General features: G+C 39.1%; 1 protein-coding gene across 1 annotated transcript in view; it reads left to right on the plus strand.

The window, feature by feature from the left end:
- The window catches only part of PIG-Q (phosphatidylinositol glycan anchor biosynthesis class Q), a 28,680-nt gene extending 23,870 nt beyond the window's left edge, over positions 1 to 4,810 (plus strand). Inside the window, exon 6 of the mRNA XM_081732080.1 lies at positions 4,331 to 4,810. Coding sequence (XP_081588206.1) covers positions 4,331 to 4,521 — 191 coding nt within the window. The 3' untranslated portion in view covers positions 4,522 to 4,810. The remainder of the gene's footprint in view (positions 1 to 4,330) is intronic.
- The last annotated feature ends 7,131 nt before the right edge of the window (positions 4,811 to 11,941 follow it).

Consider the following 11,941-nt stretch of genomic DNA (forward strand, 5'->3'; position numbering starts at 1 on the left):
TTGACCACTGTTTCACAATGATGGGTATGAGTGAGTGCTGCCATCTCTTGCATATCGTTGGACAAGTGTGCCTCTGAGCTTTTCATTCCACTGTGAAATGCGTGGCAGTGGGAACATGTAACGATGGAGTGGAACGACAACAAGAATCGTGTTGCAGTCATAGCTCTACAGAAGATGGGTATGCCACCAGCACGATCGTCGCCAACCTGAAAACCCTTGCAAATCATCAGTGAACGATTTGTCTACCGCTCCATCCAGCGTTACAATGAAACGGGAAGTGTCAATGATCGGCAGCGTATTGCAGACCGCGCACAATGAGGATACCTCAGGCAGTTAAAGTCATAGCTGCAGAGACTCATAGAAATTCCATCAGGACTCAATCACTGATGTACCAAGAGATTTCCTTTCGAGACCAACCATGTCGTGAGTGCTCAAGACATGGAACACAGAATACAAACAATATATAGGTCACATCCTGACTGAGTGTTATGCTAGCAGAGTGGTGAACGCCAAACGTATCCTGAAGCGTCACGCAGAAAATGTTCACATGACAGTTCTCTTTTCGGACGAAAAGCTGGTCACAGTTGAACAGTTCTTGGATGCCCAAAATGACCGTGGGTACGCATCGTCATCAGTGCAAGCTGCTAAACGTGTTTCCAGGGTGTGAAGATCCCATGACCCAGCGTGGTGAAGTTATTGCGTGGTGGAGTGTGAGCTTCAGCGGCATAACACAGCTGCATTTTTGTAAACAAGGGGTCAAAACATAGGCTGTGGTATAAGAAATCACATTGTTGAAGACGATTGTGAAACTATTGAGTACCACTGTGTTCTCCAACCAACAAGATTCTGCTCCCGCGCACGAAGCACGTTCAACACAGGAGTTGCTAAGGACTAACGTCCAAGACTTCATCTCCAAATCAGACTGGCCTTCTAGCACCCAGATCTGAACCCGATCGACTACAAACTGTGGCCAGTGCTTCAGTCAACGGCCTGCAAGAAGAGAGATGCTAATGTGGACTCCCTGAAGCGCGCCTTGGTCAAGGCAGTCCACTACCCCATCGACACTGTTCGTAATTCCATTGACGAGTAGCCCGCCAGACTGGATCTGCATCCAGGCTCAAGGTAGACATTTTGAAAACTGAATGACGCTCTTTCATGCTTCACACTTGCATGTATTATCCTTGCAAAGAATATCAGTGTGTCGTCAATATTCCGTCTGTGTTTCACTTCCAAACCTCTTGATATTATTTAGGTATATATCATAAAGAAAACAAATGTTTTACGTACCTTTTGTGTGTTTTATGTGTTTATAAATCCTTGTATTTCGCTCACTTGCTTCTGTGAGCATCGTCAGAATAGCCGTCTGAAGATTAAGTCGAGTACGAATTTACTTGTTGGTTTTTGTTTACTTCCTCGTATACCTTCCTATAGAAACGACTTCTTTGCAAACTCATGAACTCTTCATAGAAATATCTTCCCTGCAAAATTCTTAAACGCTTCACATACATCTTTAAAAAAATGTATTTAGTGGTAATTAGAAAAATAATGATTTTTTATTCATACCATTATGAATCATAGTAGTTAATCCCTGTTGTGTATTCTTTTCTTACAACTATGAAAAACTTATGAAAACAAGTGCTTTTTAATTTAGAATAACAAACAAAGTTCGTGGTGCTTCTTAGATTAATACTTAGATGAGATTAAATGGCGTAACAAACATCTTGGCATTTGAAGGCGGCGCTCCAAGTTCCCTTTAAATGCTGTTAACAAATGAGGCGCCAGCGGTATTGCCATGTTTATTTTGTACGTCTATCCCCTGCCACCTGATCGCGCTGTAGTTTGTGTGTTTAACCATAGCCACACCCCTTTACCACTTGGCAACGTCGCGCCAGAGCTTGAGTTTTATTCGTTTAGCTGAAATGCCAAGATGTTTGTCCCAGGCTTTAGTTCCAACTTTTATCTAGAGATTAACATAACACTTAAACCAAAAATGAAATTAGAAAATAACTTCACAGGATAAAAAGCTATAATGTGGACAATCGTAGTGCTTCTGGCACATTTTTAGTACAGTACAGCTGTAGCCAAACATATCGGCATGATCGAAAGACACATAAGGGACTCAAGGGGTTAGTATATCGCAGTTTCAGGTGTATATAAACATTTCTCTGCCTAAAGCATGCCATTATTAAGGTGAAGATATTCCATAAGACGTCTCTAAAACAGAAAGCTCTACGTATGAAGCAGTGGCGTATTTGAGATTGTTTCGAGGTCGGAATTAAATCTCGATCAAGGATATCTAGATAAAAGATGTAACTCCAAATATTCCACATTCGTCTATATTTCACTCATTTTTTTTCTCTTTTTTTTCAGATTGTAGAATTTGTAATATCATATAATAGTACATTACACATACAATACATAAGGAACAATACATAACTGTAATTTTATGTCGACGAAGGGCATACCAAGCAATATATCAATACCTCGTGGATTAGTAGGGAAAGACTGATGATTCTTTCTACCAAATGATAACAAATACTTTTTTCAACATTAAAAATGTACAGAAAAGTTACACAGTATGAAACTTGGTAACATGGTTATTATACGTTATACCTTTTAAATATTATGTGAAAATTAGAATTGTTCAATAATATTACGTAATAATGTAACAATTTCTCTTATTGTTACAGAATAAAGAGCGTCTTAACACTAAAATAAATATGTTAGATACTTTAACAATGTGATTATTGCATTGTTGCAAAATAACTAACATTTCCACGTACATTAAAATTTCTTTTATTAAAGGATTAATAATTACATAACTACTTGTGAATACATTATGTCATCTCTTAAAATTTGTTCCAAGAGGCAAAATCCAACACAATCAGGAGAGAGAGATTGACAGGATTTCTTTAGAATGAAAGTCCAGTTACGTAAAATGAGCCAGTAGGTGGTATGCAGAAATTTGGAACCAATATAATGATGAAGTTCTTGTTATGGATCTCAATCACTGTGCAACACACTCATGGCAATGCAGATCAATTATCGAATTTGATTGTCAGCTATCGGAGTAGTCGTTTTAGCAAGGAACTTCATGGTATGTTCACTTTCTTGCTCGGGAAAAGATCATATGTCAATATATGCAGTGGGATTAGATGAAATGACTGGTAGATCAAGATTCATTTCCAGATTTCTTCTCATGTGGATCCACCTACTGCATGCATCCTCCCAAGATCGTTTCTGGTGAAAGATGATCATCTTCCTGAGACATCAACAGCTAGAACAAGATCCAAGAGTTCAATCTTTGATGCATATCCGGTTTCTTCAAATTTAGGTAGAACATCCCATAGTTCATAGTGCTTTTTCCATGTTTCATGAGTTGTGGTAAGTCACATCCGGGTTACGTCACAGTTAAGTTACATCATCTTTAGGAAGGATCTAGTCAATAAATATAATGTGCTTAATTTACTGTTAAGAGTAGCTCGTTTTTTAATCGACTAGAGTGTCGTAGTTGCGGCGTCGACTCGATCTTGGCTGTCCATATTCAGAGGTCTTGTTTGGTGTTGTCAAATCCGGTGTTGTCAAGTCGTGGTAGGGGTTGCCAATTTTAGAGTCGCCACCGGTAACCTTCAAAGCAATGATGTTGCTACTAAAAAATTTCAGTCACTAGGACAGCATAACCAAAAAAAAAGATTCGCCACAATCCTTCTAACCAGCCCTTCTGGTGAGGTATGTCTGCGATTACAAAAGAAGTTATTCCACGGTCTTCGTCTGGGACCAAAACCTGGATTACAAAAATTCAACACTACACTGTATGAAGGTTACTTTACAGAATGATGGCTTGTATTCAATGTAAAGTATTTAAATAATTTGAGCGCGTACTGAAATGAAAACGGTTTTTGTCAGTTCATTGTTGATTAGGTAACTATATTAACATATTCTTCTTTTGAATTGTTACTAAAAAGTAACATAAGTACAAAACAATCACTTAAAATTGCAGTTATGTATTGTTCCTTATGTATTGTATGTGTAATGTACTATTATATGATATTACAAATTCTACAATCTACAAAAAAAAAAAAAAAAAAAAAAAAAAAAAAAAAAAAAAAAAAAAAAAAAAAAAAAAAAAGCACATTTTTTTTTCTTATTGGACAAATTTCATTTTCAGCGATGTATTACATTCATTTCTCATCTAGTATAGTCAATCCTTGCTGGGTTTACTGCATCACAGTACCAGTTTCTACCTTAGTTATAAATGATACAGAGCAAACATTCGTAATGTATTATTTTGTATGTGATTACTGTTTTTTTTTTTCCCTAATTCTACTAGGTAGTATTCGTTTGAAGCTCCGACAACACCAACAAGATGGCGTTCTTTTCCTGTCAGTGGAACCTTTAGTCGAGTCATGGTGGAAGACTGTGCAGCCATGTGTTCCCGATCCAGTGCCTGCATTGCCATCTGTTGAATGGCAGAAAATAATCAAGAATCTGCTATCTGGAACTCTTATTTACCCTGTTTGAAGTTATTTCAATTGGTTTATAAGTATTAACAAGGTTGGATCATGCGTGGGCGCTATGATACTCCGGGTTCGTTTTGCAAAATACAAAATTACTTTCTGTATAAGGTATGTACAGTTACCAGAACGCACAAGGAATGCTGTACCGCTTGTACACAAGTGTTGAAATCTTCTTACAGACGCTAACACTTCACATCTTGTGTTTATGACCAATAAAATTTTACTCCGATCTTTGTTTTACTGAATGTGTTATATATTTAAAAAAAATCAAATAAAGTAATTGGTTTGTAGAATCGTTGACTTTGTATTAAAAAATGACCTTTTCTATTTCACTTAAGACTGGTGAGATCTCGGATCAAATACAAGGGTTGCATTTTTAGTAATGGCAACATTGCGATACATATACTCGGGAACAAAGCAATCCATTGTAATTCATACCAGCGGTAGGTTAGATGTCGACCCTCCCTCAGAGCACATGAACTCGCCTGCCCTCCCCTCCATGCGCGCACAGCGCCAGCAGTTAGAAGGCAGTTTCGAGTGAGTGCTTGTGGACTACAGTCACGCTGCGTGAGTGCTCGCGGAACACAGTCATGTTTACGAAACAGGATCAGAGGAACTGGTTGAAAATTGAATGCGCTAGAGGGCATTGCTACGAAGTATTGCAAGATGTTTGCGGTATAAGTGCATTACCATACCGTACAGTAGCAAGGTGGGTCAAAGCCTTTAATGACGGACGACAAATTATCACAGACAAGCCTCGCTCCGGCCATTCTCCTGTAAGTGAAGATGATGTGCAGAACGTGAACGCTAGTGCTAGTGGATCGGAACGCCATGATTCGTCAGCTGGCCAACGATACAGGACTAGGGCATTCGACTGCTGAAAATTCTGAAGAAGAACCTGGGATTGCGTAAAATCGCCTCAAGGTGGGTTCCACAAGATCTTATTAAACAACAGAAGTGGCTGCGATATGATGCCGCTCGAACATACTTGGAGCAGTATCAACGTGAAGGTGAGGCCTTCTTACGGCGGATCATTGCTATTGATGAGACCTGGACCAGAGCGTATGAACCACAGCTGAAACGAGTGACGTCATCCTGGATCACCGAGAAAAACAACAGTTCGGAATCTCCAACCAATGTGAAAGCTATGTTCATCATTGCATACGACTAGAATGGTGTAATCATAAACCATACCGTCCCCCAAATGCATTTTTTTGCAAAAGAATTTGCGAGCAGCTGTAAGACGAAAACGATGCCACTTCCTGACAAACCCACCCATCATTCTGTATGACAATGCAAGGGCACATTCAGCAGGTGCGGTCACCGATTTGTTGCATCATTGGGGTTTGGAAGTGCTGTATCACCCCCATATTCTCTAGATTTAAGTCCCTGCGACTACGACCCCTTCCCGATGCTTCCGTACAGTTGATGATCTCCTCCGAGCGACTGATCGCTCCATCCGCACTATCCAGATATTAGGCACTGCCAACGGCATTCAGCGGCTTCCACATCGCTGGGAACGCGTGATTCACAATGCTGGTGATTACATTGAGGGCCTGTAAAACTTCGAACCTTGTAAGTACTCTACTTCTCAAGATACCGTTGTTGCCATTACTAAAAATCCAACCCTTGTATAATTGACGCTTCGTGGTTTGTTTTTTAATTTTTGCAAGTCATTATTTCTTGAAAACAATTTATCGACTGTATGTATTTTCCGAGTTTTGAAGACTACTAAAGAGATTTTTAAAGTACAGGGCTAGCATAAATGATTTATTCGTTTTGAAAGGGCTATTTGTTGTTTCAAAAGTATTACACGCACACACATGAAAGATATATGAAAAGAACCGCAAACTCATCAAGTTTCTACACTCTCAATAAAGGGGTACATATTGAACACACATTCAGACGATGCTCGAGCTCATTTTGTAGCATATTCCTATCAATTGCCTGTACTGCAGCACTGGTGCGTTCTTTTCAGCTCAACTAAGGATTGCGGTTGTGGGAGTACGTAAACAAGGTCCTTAATGTACCCTACAGGAAGAAGTCGCAGGGTGTTAAATCAGGAGATCTGGGAGACCAGGGGGACAAAGCTAGGTCATTCTCACCAATACGCCCAATCCAGTGATGCGGAAGTTCATCGTTTACATGGCGGTTCTTTTCCACACTCTCTTCTGAAAACGCGTTGCACAGCTACACCCTCCATTCCAAAAGAAACCGAACTTTTGAAAACAAATAGTACGACTAGTGCCATCTGTTGTAATATTTTACCGGTAGATGGCGTAGTCCCTCATTGACAACTGGTATAAATGTCATGACATTTGGATGCACGGCAACAAAGTTATTGCGTTTCAACTGTCAGTGCGTTGTGTACATCGGTCGGAAAATGAGTTTCAAACAACGAGCTGCAATTGAGTTTTGTGTTAAACTGGGTAAAACTTTTAGTGAAACGCACCAAATGCTACAAAATGCATATGGTGATGAGTGTCTATCCCGTACGCAAGTTTACGAGTGGTTCAGGCGATTCAAATCGGGTAGAGAGACGCTGGATGATGACGAAAGATCAGGCCGTCCCAGAACCGGATTATCGGAAGAAAACATCGAAAAATTGCGTGAATTCATCAAACATAACAAAAAATCGTGGGTGAAAGTTATTGAAATGGAATTAGGCATTCCTCAAACAACCGCATACCGCATTTTGACCGAAGTTTTGGGCCTTAAGAAGGTTAATTCGCGGTTTGTACCACACAAACTCACCGAAGACCAAAAAGTTGATCGAATTGCGCATTGCAAAGACATCGTTAAAAGTGCTCGGCAGGATCGAAACTTCTTGAAATCGATTGTAACTGGTGACGAGACGTGGTGTTTTGAATATGAGCCCGAAACAAAGCGGCAAAGTGCTGAATGGAGAGCGCCGGATGAAGGAACACCCGAAAAAAGTTGCTTGGTGAAGTCAAAAGTTAAGGTGATGCTGATTTGTTTTTACGATTCAAGAGGAATTATCCACAAAGAATTTGTTCAGCCCGGCCAGACAGTCACTGGAGAGTTTTACTTGGGCGTCATGAAGCGTTTGCTGGCAAGAATTCGTCGTATTCGGCCCGAATATCGCGAAATCGGCAGTTGGACTCTTTTGGACGATAATGCACCATCACATCGTTCGCGACTTGTAACTGAATTTTTGGTCAAAAATCACATTATTCGGTTGCATCATCCGCCCTATTCACCAGATCTCGCTCCGTGCGATTTCTATCTGTCCCCGAAACTGCATTTGGCGATGAAAGGAAAGTGGCACGCATCGATTGATGCTATTGAGAAGGCGACGACCGCTGTCCTAAAGACCATTCCAATAAAGGACATGGAGAAGTCGTTTGACAACTTGTTGGAGCGTGCAAATATGTGTATCGATGCAGAAGGGGAATACATTGATTAATAAAAATGATTTGTTCCAAAATGTACATTGCTTTTTTGTTTTTTTTTAAAACGTTCGGTTTCTTTTGGAATGGAGGGTGTATAAGAGACGAACGTCTAATATATTCAAGCACACAAAAACTTTTTTCTTGCTTTCCCTCCATTTTCGACTGGTACAAATCCCGATCGGAAAGATAATGGACTCGTGCTGCCACCTGGAATACACAATACAAACTTGGTGAGTCTGTGGTTCTATTCATATATCTTTCATGTGTGTACTTGTTTTCATATATCTTTTGAAAACGAATGAATCATTTATGCTAATCCTCTACTTATTATGGCCGACCCGAAAATGCTGACGTCATAATATGATCCTACAGAGCAGAATTGGTTGAATATTGTCGCATTTCATTATTTAATAAATCAGAGGTATATTTTGCATATTAGTATTACATATATTTACGAATTTGCTATGGGATTGTCTGTTCACATTTTTGAACAAAGTTAAAGCGGGAAATTGCATGTATAGATGGAAATACTATACAAGTCGAGTATTCCCTTTATATTATTTACAATTGAATAGGGGAACCTTGGTGCTACGACTCCCTGGTTCGATCCTAACTCATTTAAGAATATGTGAGGGATATTATGACGTCCGTAGTTCCACAGTTTCCTTCCACATTCACATTCCATCAATTCCTTTCATAATCCTTCACTTTCATTAATATGTGCTTATTTATTTATTCATTTATAATGTAATTTATTTATTCACTATCAGAATACCCGTTCTTCGCACGGGGAGAATACGTTTCATTTTTGACATAAAGGGCTGAATTTGGATTTAAACGGCATCGGAAATGTCACTGTTCATCTCAGCGACCAGGAAAACTATGGATTCGACACTAATATCGGTCATTTTCAATCATTTTTATATATCTCCCCCCCCCCCCTAAATTGCAGCGTCAAAGTGAAGTGATAAAAACAATCCCAGGACTGAATCTCATCCATGTTGAAAATTTGATCGAGATGGATCGGATCGTTCAAGAGGTATAAAGTTACAAGCATCAGTTTCATTTTTATTCGCCTACGGCCTCTTATAGTGACACGTAAAGCAACGATTTTAGATGTTACAACAGACTGCATGATCTCCTTCAGTATATATATTACGGAAAGAACTTACTTTTCAAGCACAGATTCAATTTTTATGTTATTCGTTCCGTTTGTATGGAAAACCAAAGATTCATATATTGAAAAGAAAGGAAAAAATAAATTCGAATTCTTGTTCTTTTTATTTTCTCATCATTCCTCATAACAGAACCTGTGTTCTTCAGTGAACACCTGTGGTCCAGAGATAAAGTCATCACTTCCATAAAAAATGTTACTCTTTTCTCACAGCTCTAATACAAAGACAGCATTCATAGTTTTAACAGCCAGATCCAGAGTTAGCACTTCCATTCTCGTTCATCTCCAATCGAGGTGTGTTTGCAAAGAATTGTCTATGGGCCAACTACTTTGCATGTGTGTATAGAACAGTTCATTGCTTAAAAGAGGTTACTTACTATCTTTTCTCCTGCAATACGATAGATTCCTTATTTGCTTTTGCCTTTTCTCTGGCACTTAGAGAAAAGTCAGTCCAAATTCATCCCTCGTCGAAAAGTCTCCAGTTATTAGTCCATGGGCTCACATTTTCGTTAAGTTCGCAGCTCATTGCCCATATTATACAGAAGTCTTTTGACGGCCTTTTATGTTGAAAGCTCAAACGAAAATATCTTAATGGAAGATAATAATAAAGAGGGAGCCGCAATTTATAGCTTACATGGCATCCATAGCTGTCATTTTGAACGCAAGTTTAAAATTTCAAATGGAAAAGGGGTAGGTCGCATATTAAATAACACCAGCATTCTTTCATATCTTAGATTCACCTCTGGTCCGTGGGACCTCTAGTTCGATCCCAGCTCGCGTCAAGTGGGCTTTGCGGTGGACAAACGGTATGCGTGGGTTTTCTCGGGGCTCTCCCGTTTCGTCCCACTATTTCATTCCTTTCTCATTATTGTTCTTTAGCCTACACGGTATAACTGGGGTGCACGAAACTGAGACTTCATTTTCATATCTTAAGGTTTGACATTATGAAAAACTTAAAATCACCTACCAACGGCACAAGTTGGCCATCCACTCTGACAGACAACCGTAGTCGCCGTATCCATGTCCGGTGAAATGTGGTCACGGGCGTGATGAATGTGTTCCTGTTGTTATCTTATATCGCAAAGTTCCTCAGCCTACACCATCTGTTTCAAATGGCTCCACAAATACAAATCAAGAGTGTGGGACATTCCACGAGACCACAGCGACTAATCCACTTCCCTGAGGATTGTGCATCGAGCAATTGACGCATATCAACGCCTAGAATAATTTTTTGTTGCCTGCAGTACCATTTTTAAAAATTTCTTTGTATTTTACGTTTGTTTTCATTCAACATTACACTATTTATTAAGCATGATGTTAGATTGTTCACCTGTGTATGTGCGTTTTTATTTTCTGCTTGGGGTGGAACTTTGCATCACACTCCCGTACACGAAAAGACGAACTCTATCATCCGGCGCTATTTCGGATTTCCAGAATTTGCCTTAATGGTTGCTTTTCATACGAACACATTTCTCACTTGTTTATGTTTTCCGTTATTTCTGCTCTCCAGAAATAACTTTTTTTTTTTTTCGTTTTCTCTGCTTTTTCACTTACAGACACACACCGCGCATTCACTCTACTCTGAATTAATGTTTACATAAGGGCCTTATGCAGAGTCGTTCTGACACGTGATTAGTGCAATACTAAAGAGTTCGACTAACATATGCTTCCTGCAGTACTTAGGCCTTTAGTATGACGCTAATCATACGTCAAAACGACTCTGCATAAGGCGGAATGTGTCTAGTGTTGCTAAGGTGTCTTGTATTTTTTTTTGTAGGTTGATGTAAAGTGATTTATGGTATTTAACTCACTCAATTTATTTAGGCTGCAAAAAATTCTTCATTCTCTATAATTTCTGTCATAGTATGATGTTCCAAGGTTGTTCTTATTTCTTCCATTTGGGGAATACGTGTACATTTTAATACAGAGGTTCATTCAGTTATATTGACCTGAATTTGAACGTGCCTCTAACCTGGTAAATGCCGTGTTTCTACCACCGGTTGTGTTCGATCTGCAGGCTACCTCTACCGACTATTGCTTAGCATCAAATTTCCTAACTTTGCCAAGTTGATGGGATCCCTGTTTTTAATATTCGTACGTAGACTAATATTGTTTCAAAGTATCTATCGTCAGGAGCAAAAATTGCCTTAAATCATACCTTGCAATAAAATGGTTCCTTCCCACTTAACGCGAATATAGGCCGCACTGCAAAATTTACGAGAAACTCGCGTTGCAGTTTTGGATGTATGTATCAGTCATCCAAGTTAGTGTGACAATTCCGTATTGTAAATTTCGTTGAGAATTGTCAAGAATTATACATGAGAAGCTCAGAATAGTACACGTGTACAAGATGTTCAATATGTACCGTTAAAAAATTAAATACACATTGTTTATAGTACAATGATTAGGAAAAACAAAATAAATTTGAAATTATCGAAATTACATCATGAACAAAGAAACTTCGATGCCGGGAGGCAGTTTGCAACGCGTATCTGTGTCAGAAGTGTGCCGTTGGATTTTGGCTGCTTGGCGGTCAATATCGGAAGAATTTGTCATGAAAAGCTAAACACCTGGACTTTCCAATAATCTTGATGGGACTGAAGATGAACTTCTTTGTGATAGTGACTCTGAGCAGCATTTTGGATCGTCCAGTGAGAGTGAAGAATCAGACGACGGTGGGAAATGTTTGTGCTTGATCTGAATGGGTACAACAAACCGACATAGTTTTGCGAAACGAGGTTGCATATCTTTTTTTCACGAACAGCTAATGTACATAAATATAGCGTACTGTATAACAAGGATACAATAAAAGTTTTTTTTTTTTTTTTTTTTTTTGT

The sequence above is a fragment of the Thermobia domestica genome, chromosome 11 (genome assembly GCF_964235325.1).
Source record: "Thermobia domestica chromosome 11, izTheDome1.hap1.1, whole genome shotgun sequence".
In the NCBI taxonomy this organism is placed as follows: domain Eukaryota; kingdom Metazoa; phylum Arthropoda; class Insecta; order Zygentoma; family Lepismatidae; genus Thermobia; species Thermobia domestica.